This window comes from Bactrocera dorsalis, chromosome 2, assembly GCF_023373825.1.
Source record: "Bactrocera dorsalis isolate Fly_Bdor chromosome 2, ASM2337382v1, whole genome shotgun sequence".
In the NCBI taxonomy this organism is placed as follows: domain Eukaryota; kingdom Metazoa; phylum Arthropoda; class Insecta; order Diptera; family Tephritidae; genus Bactrocera; species Bactrocera dorsalis.
Window position 1 is genome coordinate 32,818,256 of NC_064304.1, and position 20,834 is coordinate 32,839,089.

Sequence of the window (20,834 nt, forward strand, 5' to 3'; positions counted from 1 at the left end):
GTAAGGAAGAGCTAAGTTCGGGTGCCACCGAACATTTTATACTCTCGCATGATAAAGTGATAATCGAGATTTCATTATCCGTCATTTACATATTTTTTTATTTTGCTGTAAAATTAATTAGAATTAAATTCTGAGAGATTTACCGATATTTTCGGTGGAAAATTAGGTTAGGTTAGGTTAGGCACTGAGTTCTTCGTGTTCGATATCAGGGACCTTGAAAAGTTATATTCCGATCACGACAATTTTTCCACAAGGGATACCTCAGCTCAAATACCGTATTTGTGTAAAGTTTTATTCCGCTATCATCATTGGTTCCTAATGTATATATTATACAGAGAAGGCATCAGAAGGAATTCAAAATAGCGTTATATTAGAAGAAGGCGTGGTTGTGAACCGATTTCACCCATATTTCGTACATGTCATCAGGGTGTTAAGGAAATATTATATACTGAATTTCATTGAAATCGGTGGAGTAGTTCCTGATATATGGTTTTTGGTCCATAAGTGGGCGACGCCACGCCCATTTTCAATTTTTAAAAATAGGCTGGGTGCGGCTACCTTCTGCCATTTCTTCCGTAAAATTTTGTGTTTCTGACGTTTTTTGTTAGTCGGTTAACGCACTTTTAGTGATTTTCAACATAACCTTTGTATGGGAGGTGGGCGTGGTTATTATCCGATTTCTTCCATTTTTGAACTGTATATAGAAATTCTTGAAGGAAACGATTCTGTAGAGTTTCGTTGACATAGCTGGAGTAGTTTCCGAGATATATACAAAAAACGTAGTAGGGGGCGGGGCCACGCCTACTTTTCCAAAAAAATTACGACCAAATATGCCCCTCCCTAATGTGATCCTCTGTGCTAAATTTCACTTTAATATCTTTATTTATGGCTTAGTTATGACACTTTATAGGTTTTCGGTTTCCGCCATTTTGTGGGCGTGGCAGTGGGCCGATTTTACCAATCTTCGAACTTAACCTTCTTATGGAGCCAAGAAATACATGTACCAAGTTTCATCATGATAGCTCAATTTTTACTCAAGTTACAGCTTGCACGGAAGGACGGACGGACAGACGGACGGACGGACAGACAGACATCCGGATTTCAACTCTACTCGTCACCCTGATCACTTTGGTATATATAACCCTATATCTAACTCTTTTAGTTTTAGGACTTACAAACAACCGTTATGTGAACAAAACTATAATACTCTCTTTAGCAACTTTGTTGCGAGAGTATAAAAATGCTTGACAGAGTAGCTAGATGGCGCTGCTGGCTGTTCATTGACTTCATGAGCTTAACTGCTGTTCTGTATGTTATGTAACGGGTGATTTTTTTGAGGTTAGGATTTTCATGCATTAGTATTTGACAGATCACGTGGGATTTCAGACATGGTGTCAAAGAGAAAGATGCTCAGTATGCTTTGACATTTCATCATGAATAGACTTACTAACGAGCAACGCTTGCAAATCATTGAATTTTATTACCAAAATCAGTGTTCGGTTCGAAATGTGTTTCGCGCTTTAATTTTGTTCAGCGATGAGGCTCATTTCTGGTTGAATGGCTACGTAAATAAGCAAAATTGCCGCATTTGGGGTGAAGAGCAACCAGAAGCCGTTCAAGAACTGCCCATGCATCCCGAAAAATGCACTGTTTGGTGTGGTTTGTACGCTGGTGGAATCATTGGACCGTATTTTTTCAAAGATGCTGTTGGACGCAACGTTACGGTGAATGGCGATCGCTATCGTTCGATGCTAACAAACTTTTTGTTGCCAAAAATGGAAGAACTGAACTTGGTTGACATGTGGTTTCAACAAGATGGCGCTACATGCCACACAGCTCGCGATTCTATGGCCATTTTGAGGGAAAACTTCGGACAACAATTCATCTCAAGAAATGGACCCGTAAGTTGGCCACCAAGATCATGCGATTTAACGCCTTTAGACTATTTTTTGTGGGGCTACGTCAAGTCTAAAGTCTACAGAAATAAGCCAGCAACTATTCCAGCTTTGGAAGACAACATTTCCGAAGAAATTCGGGCTATTCCGGCCGAAATGCTCGAAAAAGTTGCCCAAAATTGGATTTTCCGAATGGACCACCTAAGACGCAGCCGCGGTCAACATTTAAATGAAATTATCTTCAAAAAGTAAATGTCATGAACCAATCTAACGTTTCAAATAAAGAACCGATGAGATTTTGCAAATTTTATGCGTTTTTTTTTTTTAAAAAGTTATCAAGCTCTTAAAAAATCACCCTTTATATTTGTAATTTGGCAAAAACGGTTAATTGTGAGCCAATATTCACTCACTTCAATATTACTTAAACTTTTCTGTCCGCTTCTAACCTCTACAGGCATAAAACAAAACACCTACATACTTGTATGTACATATGGTATGTACTATATTAGACATTATTGCATATATTAGCATTCTCACAAACTCTTAAAACTTTGCAATATTCAAGTTCATATGTGCACACATTTAAGGACATAATTAATTTATTGCCTTCCTCATGGACTTATCGACCAGCAGTGGACGGCACTGCTGAGTACTCAGCTAAAGGTTTACACATTCACAACTAAAAACTAATTTCATAGCGAAAATGTAATTTCCTTTTTGATTTGGCACAGACAGTCACAGCAGACGCCATCCCCTCCTCCAGCTGCTCAAATGACAGCGCAGTCAATTCACAGACAAGAGATAACGGAAAACACCCGCTCATATGCGCACAGGTACACTTATGTGAGGAATTAGGCTTATATATATATGTACTTACATACATATTTGTAAATATATATGTATATATAAGCTAACATACACACCCTGTATACGTCAATCAGCGCATTGGCGTGTCAGAGATTTAACTTGAACTACACATCACTTCACTAATCTCGGTGCCGTCGTCGTCATCGTCATCGTGGTCTAACTTTCATGCGAAATGCTCAACAGCAGCCAATATGGCAACTTCCGTTGGACTTTCAACTTTGCTGCTTTATTGTTCGTCCGATTTGTGTGTTTCTTTTCCATTATTTTCAACACTTTTTTCGCCACGATTTTGTCTTTCGTTATTATGCTTTTGAAGCAGACAGTTTGACATTGATGTGAAAAAGTTGCTGCCCACACATGCATGACATGAGCACACACACTCACACACCAACAGATGAGTACACATATGCACATATCTACATGCGATTCCACGCTCGTGGTGTCACCTGGCGGCATTGACTTGCGCTGACGTGCGGCAAGTATGAGTGGCAAGTAAATGGAAAGTCAGATGACGGTATACATGATTTGGCTGCAAAAACTTTGTCCTCCTGTACGGTGATCAAAGGCGGGCAAGACACACAAAAAAAAAAACAAAACCTAAAACCACCGTAAGCAAACGCAACAAAAGTGTATCGAACAACACAAAAAAGTACTAACTCGATTGACTAAATCAGCGCCGTAAGCGGTAACAAGCAAATAAGCGGGCGGACCAGAGCATGGGCAATGATTTGTTGCAAGGCAGAGAGCCAAAGCTGCGCTGCCAACGCCAGTGGCTAGTGGCTACAGTTTAGTTGTTTTATTTCCTCCTTCTGTGTCCGCTTTCATACTCGTATGTTGAGTCAAGCTGTTATCACAAGTCTGGCTTTGTCTCACTCGCTCTTCGCATCTATTTCGGCTTTTTTCTGGCTTTTTTTTATTTTCTTCATTTTTTTTTATTTTTCTTTATTTTTTTTTTTTGCTGTATATTTGTTGTGTTTTTTCTGCTCTCCCTGCTTTTATTTACTTTTCCATTTATTTATACGAGTTTGTCCAACTCATCACTCACCTGTAGTTGCCGAAGTCCTCCTGCTGTATGTGTCGTATGGTGAGCGTATGTCGGTTGCCTCTTGTTGACATAATTCGCCTATCGGTCGTTTGTATCGGAAATGAGTTTTGGTACCAGGACACCTGCAATGGAGCAAAAAAGTTAGGTTAGCTGATATGTTCAAGCACAATTAGTTTATACTTGTATGGATGTGTAAAAGTTAGGTTAGAAAAGAGGGAGAAAAATATTATTACAGCAAGCTTGAGTCTGTTGTATTAGTATTAATGATTTACGCACACAATATTAAGGAACAAAATTAAATTTACTATATGCATTTAAAAAGTTCTACAGCCTCTTAGTATATATTATGTCTGGCTCAAAAAAGTGAGCACTTTTTAAGTAGTTTCTAAGAAGTCAACACCCGCAAAGAAACAATGAGAATTTCGGCCCCAATACCGTCAAGTTACACTCAATCTACTCACACTCACTTATACATATGTATGGTGCATATGTCTCTCTTGATCTGCTGAAGCAAAACAGACTAATGATATTAAGCTCGTAACGGTAATTGACGTGTAAGGAAGAAGTTTTAATGGAAAACTGTTGAATATATAAACACAAAAAACTTCGAAAGTATGGTTCCTTCGAAAATTTGAACTCTTAGCGAAGATATATGCGCAAATATTTATGAAAGTATGTACGCTATATTGGTTTGAACTGAAGCTATACCAAAGAACTTTAATAGAATTTTACTCAGCAGTTAATGAAGTTTGACTACTTTAGAATAAAAAATTGGATATGTATAATATATTGTTGTTGTTGTTGTTTTACGCATCTAAATTGTTACCGAAGTTGGGTGATTTTATCCAACTGCGTATCCAAAAGTGGCAAAATATTTAAAAAACGTTAGAGAGAAAGGATGAAGGTTTTGAATAAGTGGAATGGCGCGTAAAAACAATGAAGGAAAATCCATATGTCTCTTGATAACTGCTGGATTTTTCACACTATAGATTAGGGAATGTAGAGTTTTACTTTTCGTTTTGAATTATTTGAAATCATTTAAATAGTGGTTATTGATCTCAATAGAGACGAGAACAAATTAATTCATCATGCTTGAAAATGAGATAAAAAGTAGAAGTCTTTCTCAGTGGCTGAGCTCAGGATCGCACTTAGACAGTAAGAATTTGCAAAAAGTTTGGCTGGATATCTAAAAGTGTGAGCTTAAAAATGCTTATGATTATCAAGAAGGAAGTATTGAAATGTTTCCACCTCATCAGCACCCGGTAAGATTTTCAACTTTACAGCGCGGACGCCGATAAGGCTGCGGCCTGTTAGAATCGCCACAGCTTGGAAGGGATTAGGCTTCTTGCAAATGAAACTTTGACTGGATCTCTAACGCTTGATCTTGAGTCAAAAGGATTTTGCGACAACGCTTGTATCGATGTTAGCAAAGCGCGGGCCAAGCTCTTGTGAAGCTCAGCTTTACAGTAGAAGAAACACGATAAGAGTGGAGTACCAAGGCCGTATCATTCTAATAACAGCCGGACTAGATTGCCTCCCCTTGCTAGTTCTTCAACTCTACAGTTACCTGAGATTCCGGTGTAGTCTAGCATCCACACTAGTCATATGCCATTGATAACGAGATAAGGTATTACTTAACCAGTCGGGAACGCACTGTTAATGAGTGTAAATCTAGTATTGTCACCCTGTTATCAGATCAGATTAGTCACTCATCTGCAGGAGGCCGCACTCCGGTACAGTAACCTATCTTAATGGCAGCAGTCGTGGATTGAACAACATTACAATAGTTAGGTAGGCTGAAACTAAAGTGAGAGTTCCTGACAATATAGAACTACACCAACCTTCGCGCCCATATTTATACTCATCCATAAGTAAGTTTCTGAGTTTGTTTTTTCGGAAATTAAGTTTAAATTCAAATTATGTTTATTTTAATACTAGCATTGACTAACCTAATATGAAGTGTCTATAAGTATAATTGGGTGATTCAAGGCGTATGAGTAACATTTTAGCTTCGTTTGAAGTGTCCAATCTTGGGAAAACGGGATTTGTTAGTCTTATTTGAGCAATATTATAAAGAAAATACTGAATTTTGTATAATGTAGTATTTAAAAAATTGTGGTTCGAAATAAAGTTTGAAGTAAATGCCACATCAAGAAGCGAAAGTGTACTTAAAATTGTACAAAAATCTCAAAAATTTCAAAGTACTTTCATTTATTCGATTTTTCATGTGTATTGTAATGGAATAGTGTAAAGAATTTAATTAAAAATACTTTATATATCATAAAATTTAGTAAATTTTGCATAAGCTATACATAGGTACACCATGTCGTATGCGTAATATTTTGGTTAAGGACATAAGCCGATTTTGTGAATAGTAAAGCAAATAAAAATATTTTACGAATTTTTGTACATAAATATTACGGAAAACTATATAATACCCAGACAGTATAAATATTTAGATACATTTTTCGAAGTGACAATGAAATTGAGAAGTATGCTTGCTACGATTGGTCTGTATATAGAAAACGCGTTTAATTTGCCTCGCATAACTGTATATAATTTAATAAAATGATAAATAATTTTTTAAATAATATTAAACAATATAAGCCTAACTTGATACTACCATATGTATGCATTAAAAATTGGGTGCCACTGCGTATGACTAATATTTCATTATTGCATTTTAAATAGTTTTAAATAAGAAAACATGCGTAATAATCTAAAAATCCACAATAATGTGGAGCATATAGCTTCAAACTTACCGTGGCCACCGGATCAGCGTAAACTATGCAGACCAGCTTTGCTTCGAAGCCCTCACCGGAATGTATCCATGACTTCTCCACTTGTATGTCCGGTGGATCTGCAAAAGTAAACAATTTTAATTATAGCAGAAATAACATAATTGGCTACAAAATGAAAGAAATGTAATAATTGTCAAATTATCCTCGCATTTTCGCCAAACCAAGCGGCAAGCACGCGCACTATGCAGCTATATAGCCGTATTACTCGTAAAAAGGGCGCAATAAGAAGACGTAAGAAATCATTTATCTGCACACGAGAGACTCGTTAAGTGTGGAAATTGCAACGTGCGCTTATGTAATACTTTTCATGCAACAAAAAGCAGTAATATTTTCAGCATTTCTTATAATATGAAGCACTGCATACAATTGCCGTTGTAACGGTGTAAAAAAGCGGTATAAAGAAAGCTAGCTGGCATTATGAGGGAAAATATGTACTGTTCGCATGCGAGAATTCATGAAATTTCCAACTGATTTATCAAATATAAGTTTCCACTTTTCAATTTGAAGGAGGCATGCAGCGTAACGAATTGTTCGCCGGAATGCATGAGAGCGAGGCCATGAGCGCGATATGTGGCGTTGAGGGGCAAAGTGAATACACACACACATACACACACGCAGACGTTTACATTTCTTGCTTTATGTGGTATATATATATTTTTACAAGTCTTTATGCTTCGCTTTTATTCTGTTTTTTTGCTTTTTTTGTTGCCCCCGCCAACTCAGCGCGCAAACGAGCTGCTGGCTTTTTAGCATTTTCGTCTGCGCTTTGGTGTTTTTGCACTTTACGGAAAGTTATTTGCATATCGCACAATGCTGCCACTTAAAATTTTTTTAGCTATTTCGGCACTCGCACTCAACGACGGGTCCTTCGCCCACGTTGCAACACATTCTTAGAAGAACATTTTCATGCCACTGAGGTCTTAAGTGTGTTGTGCGTGGGAAAATGTATGAAACACATACATACATATGTGTTTTCTATGCGTCTGCCTCGACTCCTTCTTCTCATTGTGCTTCTCCTTTGCATCTTTTAGCATTGCCTTAAATTATTTGTACATTTATCTTTCGAAGCGCATAATCATTCCCGAAAGTCGCAGTAGTTGTGGCACACATTGCAAAAAACAACAAAAACAGCAAAAAAAAGTGAATTTTGAAAGTCTCAACGCGCTTTTGATGAATGGAAAAATGTCGGTAACGAAATGAAGTGAAAACGGCGAACTTAACTGCGCACAGAACTAAATCGAATTGCGGCAGTGGATTTGGTTGCTCGCCGCGAGGAGTAGACTTTAATTTTTTTCTCTTCTTGGCATACGAAATATTGTTGCAAATATGCGCAGAGGACTGTTGTCTTATCTCCAATTCAATGAGGTCGTTTTTTGGCGGCTTCTTGTGCTACTTTTAAGATAATTAAGGAACTGAATGATTTTTTAAAGAGTTTTAGGGAGGTTAGTTAATATAGCTAGCAAGATCTTGTAATCGCTGTCAAAGTATCGGTTCTGTTTAACCGGATTGGACCCGGACTTATACGCAACTACGGAGAGTTAAGTCATCGGTTTGTATATTTATATACCGTTCACCATTCTTTAAATTTTTCTCTATGAAAGTGCTATATAAATTTTATGTGACTTTTAAGATTATGGTAAAATATGCCGAATGCTTAGTAATTTTCGAAATCTTTGTTTTAATTTTATCTGCTTTAATTTGCAGAATTATATATTAGATTCAAAATAATTTATAAATGTCTACTGTCTTTGAACTTGCAGCATTCATATTTGATTTGTACACTCAACCATTAAAAATAAGTATTTTAACACATTCTGAATTTCCACTTGAATGCCTCATTTAATCTGTGATTGGAAAACAAATTACTGAAATTCACTTACATAAAACATCCAAGCGCATATCGACTGTAACCGGTTCACCGACTCCATTGTCTGCGGTGCATTGATATACTCCAGCCTGTTGACGCTCGAGTTTCTCCAGTGTCAGAATTGGACCGTCGCCAATGCGAGCTGATGATTTGCCAGCGCCACTCTATGAAAGTGCAAACAAATGAAAAATGATTTACTTTCTTTGTGTAATCAAAGATTTATTTCACACCAATAGATATACGAGTATATTTGCTAAAAATTTATGTTTTCGAGATAAATTTAAATATACGAGATTTTTGGTGTTCATATATTAGTACAATATAAGTTTGTACTGTCACTTTCATTCTAACTACGTATAATGCCTGGAAGGATTAGGTACTTGATATTTATGAACAAGTTGTACAGACACAGAGCCTACAAGTATAAGGACCGCTGTGAATTAACAAATACAAGAGTAGACCCATAGAAGCGACAAAAAAGGGACAGAAAAAACGTGGAAAGACCACAGTTTCATGCCTCCATGCTTTAAAGAGATGGCATATAGCCGTCGATGGTGAGGATGACTGGTATAACATATCCTTATAAATGAAAAGAAGACCGGCATATGATTGAATATATTATACGATATATGAAAATACATTAGGGCTGAGTATAACACTTCGACAGAGACGGTGAAAAATTAAAAACAAATTGGAATATGAAACTTTATTAGTTGGGAAAAAAAGAAACTGAAAGAAATCAAAGAGAATGATAAGGTTGATAGGGATTCTCATTTATTTTTTTGCGCATCATGCGATAAAAATTATTTTATTACTAAAAAATCACGTTTTATATGTTTACTAAATTGTACTACAAATATGTAGTCACTTGAAAAAGGGCGAACACTAAATCCTGTTAAAAGTGCTAGAGAACTGACAATCCGCATCCTTGCACACGCTTCCAGCTGCTGAAATGCTAAACTCAGCAAGACTGTCAACCAGTTCATCTTGCCTTTCACCACACACCTGCCAAGCCACGCCACACAACTACACGTGTACATTGCTAGACATTAGCGGTATATTATATGCAAGTGGACGTGCATGGCGAGGCTCTCGAGCAAGTCTTGAGATGGACGACAGCTTATCGCTGCGTTGACGTGGAATGAATGCAAATAAATCGAAAGGAAATACCGTTGGCGAAAAAGTAAAAATGGCATAGCTTCAGACAACATGTGGCATGCCACAAATGCTGCAGAGACTTAGTGGTGTTGGTGGAGCATACCTCTCCTCACTGGTTGCGTTTTTGCTGAACACTGTAGCTTGGCTTTTATTGAATGTGTGTGTGTGGAAGTATTTGCATAAAGACATACATATGTGTGTGAGTTTGTGTTTGAGCAAAGCATATTGCAACGCCACGCTGCTGCACTTCATCACCTATCTTCACCTGTGAGGGCGAAATATAGACGAAAAATTAGAAAATCAGTAATCCACAACAGCTGTCGCTGGCAAGCGCTCCACTACACACACCAACAAAAACGTACATGCTCATATTCAAATGTATGTATGTGTGAGCGTGTACGATTTTTCATTGTTTCCTGCTCCTCGGACTCACATTAATTACAATTTGGCAGCTGCTTTATTTATTGTTGTTGCACAAACTGCTGCTGCCACTGTCAGAGAGCTGTTGGCAGTATTTTTCACTTATTTCTCGCCTCCTCTACAACGCCCTCCTGTACAGCTATTTGTCTTGAGTTTTCGGTCTAGTTGTTTGTCGCTTACTAACCTCAGCTCAGGTGAGTGCAACGTTTTGTCCGGCCACATTGCCGAGCATACATCATTTGCCACAGCCACAAGTCAGCTGGTGTTATGACTGTGTTCTTGTCTGTGTGTGTGTGTATTTGTGTGTATGTTGTTGCAATATTTGCCTCGACGTCTTTGCTGTCGTTTTGCGAACGTGGCAAAGTGTATGACATATTGACTTCATTGACATTTCTGAACCAGTTTATGCCTGACAGTGATTTAGTGTACTAAGTGCGGCATTATATCGTCGTATTGGTAAACAATATGCTTGTGTGTTAGCCCGTACATTACGCTCTTTGTGGCTCTGTGGCAATCTACATGCGCTCATAGTATGTGTTGGCAGGCACACAACTTCTATGTGAGTTGCACTTTGAGTCAGCTGTAATGGAGTTGGCATTTTTCTGTGATAGCTTGACAAAGCAAAACGATGAACTGTGCCAAATTGAAAAATTTCTTAGGCGCATGCAAAGGGCGAAAGCACAAGGTTGCATGTGTGACTACACAGAATATTAAGTATAAACTCAGTTTTGTTGCTGGTTACAAATAGCTCAAGCTTTTTTATTGCGATTTTGGGGTATTACACTATGCAACAATCTGAAGAAAAAATTTCTGTATATTGTGCTAAATTGTCTGTGGGGTGTCTTGATTTCGAATTTGAGTTCAAAAAAATTCCATCACGTACAGCTATTTTTGTCATTTTAGTATATGCTGGTGGTTTGAACCCTACACTTCTTGACTACAACGCAAATAATCGTACGTGTTAGAAAAATTTTACTGACATTTTCAGGGACTCTTCTGCTAGTGTTATAACATAAACCAAAATTATATTATTTAGTAGTGATAAACAAAAAATATGTAAACTATATGTCTCGAGTTAACGTAATGTAACTTATCTTACCTTAGCTTAACTTAACTTAACTTAACTTAACTTAACTTAACTTAACTTATTTTCACTTAACTTAACTTAACTTATTTTCACTTAACTTTACTTAACTTATTTGGACTTAATTTAAATTAACTTAATTCATAGCTTTAAGCTTGAAAAAATTCTTATTTTGGGCTTGTCTTCACTCACAAACCCATGAAGCGTCCATTAAAGCTATCCACAGCGTCAATATTAAGTCTTACTGCGTTAGCTTATGGAAACAGGCAATAATTAGCTTTCCAGAAGTTAACTCGCTGAATATATCATCAGTGTACCCACACAGACAGTAATAAAAGGAAATGCCCGCTCGAAGGCAGCTGTGAACACAATTCAAAGGTTGTTTGAAGTAATGGACTCTAGACGAACACCTCAGATTTTAAAACATTAGCAACAGAGAGCAAACCAGAATGCTGCTTTGGGGTAATGCTCTTAAAAGGCATCTGCTCTTAAAACTCACCGTTCAGTAAATTGAAAAAGGAGATTCGGTGTAATGCTGGGTATGTGCCCAGTATGATAAGACGTTGGAACATTATTTATGCGAATACCCAACCTTCAGCCAGATGAGACGGAATATATTCCACGGGTTCCAAGGCTACATATATCTTTAGGGTCATTAGTGACTGGGGTAGAAGAAATCAGAGTTTTTACCAAATCCCTTAAGTTGCTAATTAAGGTTTGATTTGGTTTCCACCCGGGAGCACAATGGGCCTAATAATGGAATAAATGCGGCAGTAAGCGGTCTTCTACATTATTTTCGTTAAAAAAAATGAGCTACGGGAGAAGCTTATTGAGAGATTGATATCTTAAAAACTAAGAGACCATTTCGCATATATACTTACAGACGTATGAACAGACAGACATCACCGAATCAAATCAACTTATCATGGCGATCATCATTTCTTCTGGGTGTTAAAAGCTCTGTGTCAAATATAATACATATACCCTATTCAGCGTACAATTAGCATCCAATAATACATACATATCTTCAAACATAATGGCCATGTCCAATAATTTACACAAACGAGTATTTTCCATTACCTTAACATGATTGGTTTTCTCCAACAGCAATCGAATCTTTATTTCATGAAGTGCAGCAAATAATATACATATGTATATGAGTAAGAAGGATCATATACATATGTACACATATGCCATTTATTGGAATGAAGTTTCGATTGAGCAACGTCAAAACAGCAAAACACAAAAGGCTAATACTGAAATGTATCCAGCTGACCTTTGCTCATTCAAAACGAGAAGAAAAAACTCTTTGAGTCAACTCAATTTCAATGTCGTTGCACATTGCCCAGACGTATAATTTCTCAACAGTCCAAAGCTATTCATTGTCCATGGTCCAATTTTCAAGATTCGATTGCATCGCAAAAGTTATGTATACGCTTCATTTGAACGCAATGAATCGTTTGTGTTTTGTGTTGTCGTTTTCAGGTTTGATTTAATTGAAATTACACAGTCGAGTCTTAGGTGGTTTCCAGTAAAAGTGACTGGCTTTCCGATTGTAGCACTTCAACAGAAATGTGATGCTTTCATTACGCCTTTGTGTACTCATTTGCTCAGTGCTAATGAGTGTGCGGCAATATGAGTGCTTATGAAGATTTGTCTGTAGGGTGTATTGTGTAAACTCCGTCACTTCTAGCAGAATTGGCATTGAAATGTTGAAGGAAAGTTTACTGTTAGACTGCCACGTGAAGTGTTTAAAGCAGAAGTTAGTCTTACCATACTTGTGGTTTATATGAAAATTTAAATAATATTTGGAAATCTTGTGCAAGTGCTATAAATTTTACATCTCACCTTGACTTAACTAGGCTTATCTTAGAAAATTGTTCTTGCAATTTAAAACAAAAAGAGAGAACCTTCAAATTGTATCTTGATTTTAAGGGTTTGAATACAGTTAGAATTTTCAAAAAATCGATTAACTTTATTTTACTTTCTGCACTGTGGAGTATGAACTTCTTGCCAAAAAGTGACTGTTTTTTTCTACAACTACACATCCAAAATGTTAATTTCCAAACAAGACCACGCTACTTGTATTATGCGATAATGGCCTCAAGCAAGTTTCAGAGCAAGTATTGAGAGAAATCCTTAAATCCATCAGCCATCCAAATCAACATAGATTTCTCAAGCTAAACTTCAAACAGAATTACACGTGAACTGAAATTTAGTGAAATTTTAAAAATGCACATTCAACACCATTTTGCAGCGTAAGCCCCTTAAATCCCCAAAGCCCTTGCAGAAAGGACTTGCAAATACATTGTTGTAACAAAAGCGTTCATATGCAATTTACAAGCATTAATGCAAAACCATGGAAAACCAAATCGCATAATTATAACGATCTCTCCAACACACTCACGCACACACACACACGCACGCACTCACGGTCAAAACGCCCTCAACCCAAACCAGCCCACATATGCAAACTTCAATTCAAGCACGCATAAAACCCATCAAGGATTTGCGGTTGTCTTTATTATTGTTTTGCGTGTCTCGACTATAGTGAAGCTTAGGACCTCAGTGGCTTGGACCAAGCACACTCGAAGAGCAACACACACATACACACGTATAAGTTTTACTTTATACATCTATGAGTGTCTGTATGTGTGAGTGTGTGCATATAGAGAGCTGTGGCAAGACCGAGGCGTTTATGTATGCCGACCACATTAATATATGCATAAGCCTGCAAACGGGGGGCACATAAAACACACATACACACGCACACACACAACCAGAAGTTTGCACTAATGCATGTAGCATAATATATAGGTGCTCATATCTGGCAGTTGTTGCTTCCAGGAACTGCAATCCCGATAGAAATTACAATATTATTTTGGGCGTGTGTGTCAGACACGCACACACATATGTGACTCAGTGTATAGCACACGCCTGTGTGTTAGTAATTTCGTATGCCACAATATTGATGTCCTTGTTGTTGCCTCAAGTGCGATAGTTACTTGAAGTGTGCTTTGTTTTTGTATTTGATATGAGTGTATGCATGTGATCGTTTAACTGGCAGTGTGCGTGTGTGTTTGTGGTCATTCAACGTTTGCTTACACACGTAAAATGCTTAAGTGATTACGTTATTACATTGTCTTTTGGTTGTGAACTAAGTCAACAGTGTCCTACTTGAGTGTTCATAGCACAGCACATAAGCGCACACAAACGTGCGCACCTCTATATAAGTAAATGCCCACCAATTGATGTTCTTTTGTGGCATTTAGAGCGCAGTAAATTCAATGAAATCATTGAGGTGCATTAGTTCGGGTTGAGTGCGCCATTCAGTAACCGTTATATTTGTTACCTCGTAGTTATTGATACCACTGTTCTTTATACAGACTTATTTTCGATTTTTTTTAAATAAAAAGTAGCACATAATTTCGGTATTTTTTGTTTTCAAAATTATAAAGATTAATAACAAGCACTAATATCTTGCTATGGGTTATAGGGTGTGCTTTATTTTATTTTAATACTTTGAATATGGTATATTAAGTTTGCTACGGATTTTGTACCACAACGGAGGCTACTTTTAAGACCCTATAAAATACGTACATTTATGATCGGCATGACGAGCGGAGTCAATTTAGCTATCTGTCCGTATATATGAAAACTAGTTATTCAGTTAGATATTCTTCTGAAGTCTTGTACACGTCCTTTTCTCCCCAAGAAGCTGCCATGTGTCGGACCACTGAAGCACACAAACTGACCGATCAAAGTCAAATAAGTGGTTTTTTGTATTTTTGAAGGGTCTAACAGATTGACCGTTATATTAATCTGAGCCCTTAAAATTGACATTAAGGACTGGACCAAGGTATTGAAAAATTAATAGTTAAAAAAAAACACACTAATATTAATATATACATAGTTGATTCGGCAACTAAGAATTATATAGCGCGATATTATAAAGCTTGATATAACTTCATAGTGAACTTAACGAATTTACATGCAAATATCTAGTTATGTTATTTGTGGAAAATATGTTGAGAATTAAAATACTTCACTTACCTTCTTTGTCCAATAAATGGATGGTACGGGATTACCAGAGCCCTTGCACTCCAAAGTGATCGGGCCACCTTTGCGTGCTTGCAATTGGCCAGAGGTGGGTATAGCGCGTACGCTCGGTGGAACTAAAAAGGATAAATGAATCAAAATTATCTATGCTGTAAGACAACATATTAATAAATATATTAATTTAATTTAGCTAAAAGATTTTTGACAAGACCACAATCTATTTTTTTAAAGGTATAACAGCCAAATTCGCTCATGGCGATATTTTTTGGTATCCCTAAGCACTTTGTGAAAATATAATGCGTTCAATCTATAAATAAATTCACCATAGATATAAAATTTTACATCCAAGTGGGTCCCAGAGAGCTTTTCGGGAGCTTGCATCAAGTTTGGACTTAAGGCATGTCACGGACCGTCGGGATCTACTCGACCGATTTCAACGAAATGCGATAGGCAATACTTTACTGACATTTCTACAAGTTCGAAAATAGGCAAGATCAGGCAAAAACCACGCTTACTTCCCATAAAACACAACTTTACATTCCTTCTGAGTCTTTGACTTACTGGTGGACAAATCAAGAAATGGAACAATATAAAAATTTTAACAAAAAAAGCCTCGACATGCCGAATATGTGGACAACAGTTCTTATTGCAAACTTTTCTGGAAAATATCGATAAAATATTATAGCGATTCGGAGTGTATCCTTTTCTGATAATAGTATGTCTGTACGTTAAAAATGGGTTGCATTGGAGCAATAACTACCTTAGCCCCCATATACCTTACCCTCTTATATATTGATTATGGTATGTAAGGTACCTTAATGAAACTCAGAGCGCATCTATTTCTGTAAATAATAAATAGCAATCCAAAATATGGATAAAATCTAGTCAATAAGGCTAGCAGCCTATTCTATTCCACTTTATTTTACTGCCGAAAGGCCACATTCATTTCAAGAAAATTATTTAATTAATTTTAAAGATACTCAAAAACAAACATTTTGCCATTTTCAAATAAATTTTCTCATTAATTAATTCTGCTTGAAATTAAATGTGCAAAAGAAGATGTTTAATACTTATATCTTCTTCGAAATAAATATTACCTTGCAGCCGCCAATGGCAATATTCTTTGTTAAGGTCAAGCCGAACCACAAAAACGAATTGCTTTTCACTCGCTTGTTTATGTGTGCGATGGCATTAGAGATAGCACTAGAGCAACAAGAAATTACTTGAGCACACTACAACAATGGGCAATTGTATGTTGTTGTAACGGATGCTCACCACACAATTCTCGCATGCGATATTATAATGGCATTGTTGTTGCTAATATTGCCACAGGGCATAATGTTCACAACCTCTACTTGTAGTTGTAAGTATTATATATATTTGTATGTATGTATGTATACATGTGTGTAAGTGTTAGTGTGTGGCGCATAAGTAAGTGGCCGGCCATTGTGCGCTGACTTACCCAATATTTCCACAGTGTGCACTTGATCACGATTTATTTTGTCACTGATTTGACATACATAATCCCCAGCATCTTGTGGCTCTAAATCTGATATCTCTAAATTATAACCGTCTATCAGTCTTATGCGCTCATCCCTTGTCACCATTATATTGGAGGCAGTGAGCACGTTGATGCCGCGTCGCCACAACAAAACGAAATTTCCTGTAATGATACGAAAAAGAAGAGCAAAAACACACACGAAATTTAGTGTATAAGTAAAGACATTGTTATTGGATATAAATATTAGGGTGGTACTTAAATGTATGCGGTTAATATTTTTTTTTAAATAAATCTTAGTAATACTTATATGAAAATACTTACAGCTTTGAGCAAAATAATAATAAAAAGCACAATAAATATATAAATAAATAATTTATATGAATTAGGGTGGTACTTAAATTTAGCTAGAGAATATATTTTTGTGAAATCTGAATCTCTTAATTGAAAATATTGCAAACGAAGCATTCGCAGCACATTTTGAATTTTCAATCTGGAAATGTAAGGCTTGACCTCTGATCCACAGACATTAAAGATCGATATTAAACGATTTAATCGATTTGATCGACCAGTGCTTGACCCCAGAGACATCTGTCGGAAAACGGCGGAAGCAAAGTTGACAAACAAACGGACCCGCCACTCGGCCACGACGAGGTAAAACCTGCTCTAAGGCGGCTTAAGACCAACAAGGCCCCAAGAGCCGATGGATTGCGGACTAAGCTGTTTAAAGCCGGCGACAAAAAGCTGAAAAGTCGCTTGTTCCAGCTACAAAGCATTATTTCGTCGGATGAATACAGCCCCGATGGTTGAAATGTGAATGTACTCTGCCCTATCCGCTGATTATGACGGGATCAACTTTCTAAATATCACATCTTATGTTCCTTAAACAGTATTATGAGAAAACCTCAATCCCATTGTAAATAAACTGATTGGACCTTATCAGTATAGCTTTAGACCTGGCCAATCCACCAGAGATCACATTTTCTCAATATGTCAAGTCCTGGAGAAAACCCTTGACAAAAAGACAGATCCACTTTTTGCGGATTTCAAAGCCGCTTTTGACTGCACTGTTGCTTATTTTAACCTTGTCTAAATTTGGTATCTCTGCGAACTCATACGGTTATTCAGAATGACGCCGAGTACAACCAACAACTCCATCAAAAGCGGGGAAGGACCACTCAGAGCCGTTCGATATCATACGAGGTTTTAGACATCGCCCTGTCCTCACAAATATCTATACATATCCTTAGAAAAACATGTTTATTTATGTAAATAAGAATCTAAATGATCATATGACAGTCTACAAGTAAGGCTTACTAACCGCTTCGCGTTCACATGAAAAAAAATAAAATTTTGTTGTCGAAGGAAAGGCAAAAAATGTTTTTGTAGAAGTAACAAGCGTCTCTACTCGAGTGCACACCAAAAAGGCCAAAGCAAATTTAAGCAGCTACAAAAGCTCATTCATAAATAAAAAGCGAGCGCACACAGTCAAAACGAAAGTATGATAAATTCGCGCATTAGCAGGGGACGGCAGGGAGGAGGGGATAAATGAAATGCTGAAATATGCCCATTGAAAAGTGACGTTGATGAGCGCGCGTTGTGTACAAAAGCGCTAAAGAAAAGTTGTTTTCAAATTGTTGCTACATTATGACTTCCTCACCGCAGCAATATAGCCCTGCCTCGCAGTTCCGCTTTATCCAGCCGCCTCTCAACATGCCATAAGTAACGGTTTAACTGTCGCTTTGCGGAATTGCACTTGCTTTTAGTTTTCTTCTTTGACAAAAAATATGCTTTTGCTCCGACTGCTTGACAAACTAACCGCGATTGTGGTTTGTGAATATGTTTCACACATGTGATTTCAGCGCTATTTGAGTTTATGTGTAAGTGTGTGTATGAGTGTAAATAAAGTTCTCATATGTGGACGTGGTTTATGAAAGGAAAATTGTCGCATAAACACAAATGTTGATTTGCTGATGTTTATTGGTGTGTGTTTACTTCGCAGAAAGGAGATGATTTATGCAAATTTATGAATGACAAGAGCACCTGTTAAGCTCAAAAAAGTATTTTTCGTTATCATATTCTTTTATATGTTCAACTTTAATGTTTTGCTTTGATTTGTGGTTGCTTTTTGAATAAAATATGCAGATATTTAAGGCTCGCATTGAAGTTGGTGTTTAATGTGGTGCACTTTAGGTTGTATCCATATCAGATTTCTGTACTTGCTTACATTTGAATAGAAGAAGAGTGGGTTGATATATAGTATTATTAAAGAGTGTTTTATTAAATATTTGGTTTTTGAGAAGAAATGATCGTTAAAGATTTGATTTTGTTTTTAGTCTTCTCCTTAGTGTTAATATACCATTGAGTTTCAACGCTGTAATATCTTTTGGTTTACAAGAAAAAAGAAAAAAAGACTTTCAAAAAGAGTTTTCATTCATTTCTCTTTCAAAATACACTGTGCACTCGACCATTGCGAAAACCGACAAAATTTTAATAGTATGCAAACTGATAGGCAGGAACTACTTGGGGCTGTAAGCCAAACATTTTATGATGGATGATCACCATGATAGTCAGACCAATGATCATATATGAAATAGCATCATGTCGTCATGTACCTTGAGGTGATTCTGGACCTCACTCCGCTTCATATCGTTGTGAAGATAATAGCAAAGAGCTCTATTTTAACTCTCTTGTAATTAAAACAAGTGAAAAACATGTAATAAGCACTCAGAAACAGAGTGGGATTAGAGAGAACTCATCGTTGGTGCTCTTTCCTAGAGAGAAGATTACCAAAATAATTTGAGAAGGGAATCAAGGTGCCACTGGGTAGCAAATACAAATAACAGGGCTCCATCTTCGAAGAGTAACTTCGTTATTTTTAAGTTTTCTCCGTAGCTTTAATCATTTTCCTGTGTTGCACAGTAAGTTATAGGAAGAAAGAGTAATCAATTGCTTCTATAATGATTTTTGATGTTCTCTCTGCTTCCGATTGCTCTAAAATATCTATAAGTGAAGCCCAAATGTACAACAACTACACTAATAACTATTCCAATAACACTATTATTTTATATCTGTAACAAAAATCAGTCTAAATTTTGGAGAAACTGATTATTTATTTATATAAAACACAATTTCTCTCGAGCTTACTACATCAGTTAGGACCAATGAAACTTTACCGCCTACCAAAACTAAACCCCCATTATTGCAAGCCCTCTTAATCTCCGAATTTTCAAATAAATACTTTACTACCCGAATATTAAATCGTTAGTTTAAGCTGCTTTAAGTGGCAAGTATATAATTTTATTAAGTCGTATTTAGGTTGTGACCGTCGAATAAAGTGCTTAAAGTGTTTAGCAAAGGAATAAAGCAACCTTTTTGAATTACCTGCTTGCAAAAAGTCGACAATACGGCAATACGAGTGGCACTCATAAAAAATTATACGCAAAAAATGTGCTGTGACCGCAAAAGGGAGGCACGAACGCGCAGAAGAACAACTGGCAGACGCACAACACTTGTACAACAACAGCATATTTCCAGCTCAATGAACAGCAGAAAAAACGCGGTAGGTGAAGGCAGCGAAACAATGTGGCAGCGCCCAGTTTGGCTTTTCATAATGCCAGCGCACAGGTTATACGGGGCGTATACGTGATCTGCCTGCACGACATGTATCGAAGTACAAAAATATGTGTGTGTGTGTATTTATAAGTGTGTATGTATGATGCATACATACCTGTTATTATGGGGTGTGTACGCAACTACCAATGTTGCATGCCACACCACTGATATGCCACTCATACATATGCGTGCCAATGTGTTTATTTTGTCAGTGTATATTTTTATTGTTTTCGATTATTATTGAATGTTTATCATCGTAAAATAAATTCTTATTTTATTTTTATTTTTATCTGCGCTTGTTTCGTATTACTCGCGTTGTAAATATTTTCATTCGCGTCGCTCTTCGCTACATTCATACATATGTATATTCATATGTATTTATTCTTCTGTCGATGTGGTTGCTGAGTTAAGTGCACTTCATTTCACTTGACTTCTTTTCAATTCGTTCGTTTGCCGAGTGCCGATACATTCACCCACGCACACACTCGCACATATATAGTGATATTCATCTCTATTAGCCATAAA

At 36.9% G+C, this 20,834-nt stretch overlaps 1 protein-coding gene across 1 annotated transcript in view; it reads right to left on the minus strand.

Moving 5' to 3' along the window:
• LOC105231935 (neural cell adhesion molecule 1) overlaps positions 1–20,834 on the minus strand; it is a 246,667-nt gene that overhangs the window by 15,366 nt on the left and 210,467 nt on the right. Inside the window, exons 4-8 of the mRNA XM_049449667.1 lie at positions 16,659–16,859; positions 15,191–15,312; positions 8,489–8,639; positions 6,570–6,667; positions 3,808–3,929 (exon numbers count right to left, since the gene is read on the minus strand). Of these exons, the coding sequence (XP_049305624.1) occupies positions 3,808–3,929; positions 6,570–6,667; positions 8,489–8,639; positions 15,191–15,312; positions 16,659–16,859 (694 nt within the window). The remainder of the gene's footprint in view (positions 1–3,807; positions 3,930–6,569; positions 6,668–8,488; positions 8,640–15,190; positions 15,313–16,658; positions 16,860–20,834) is intronic.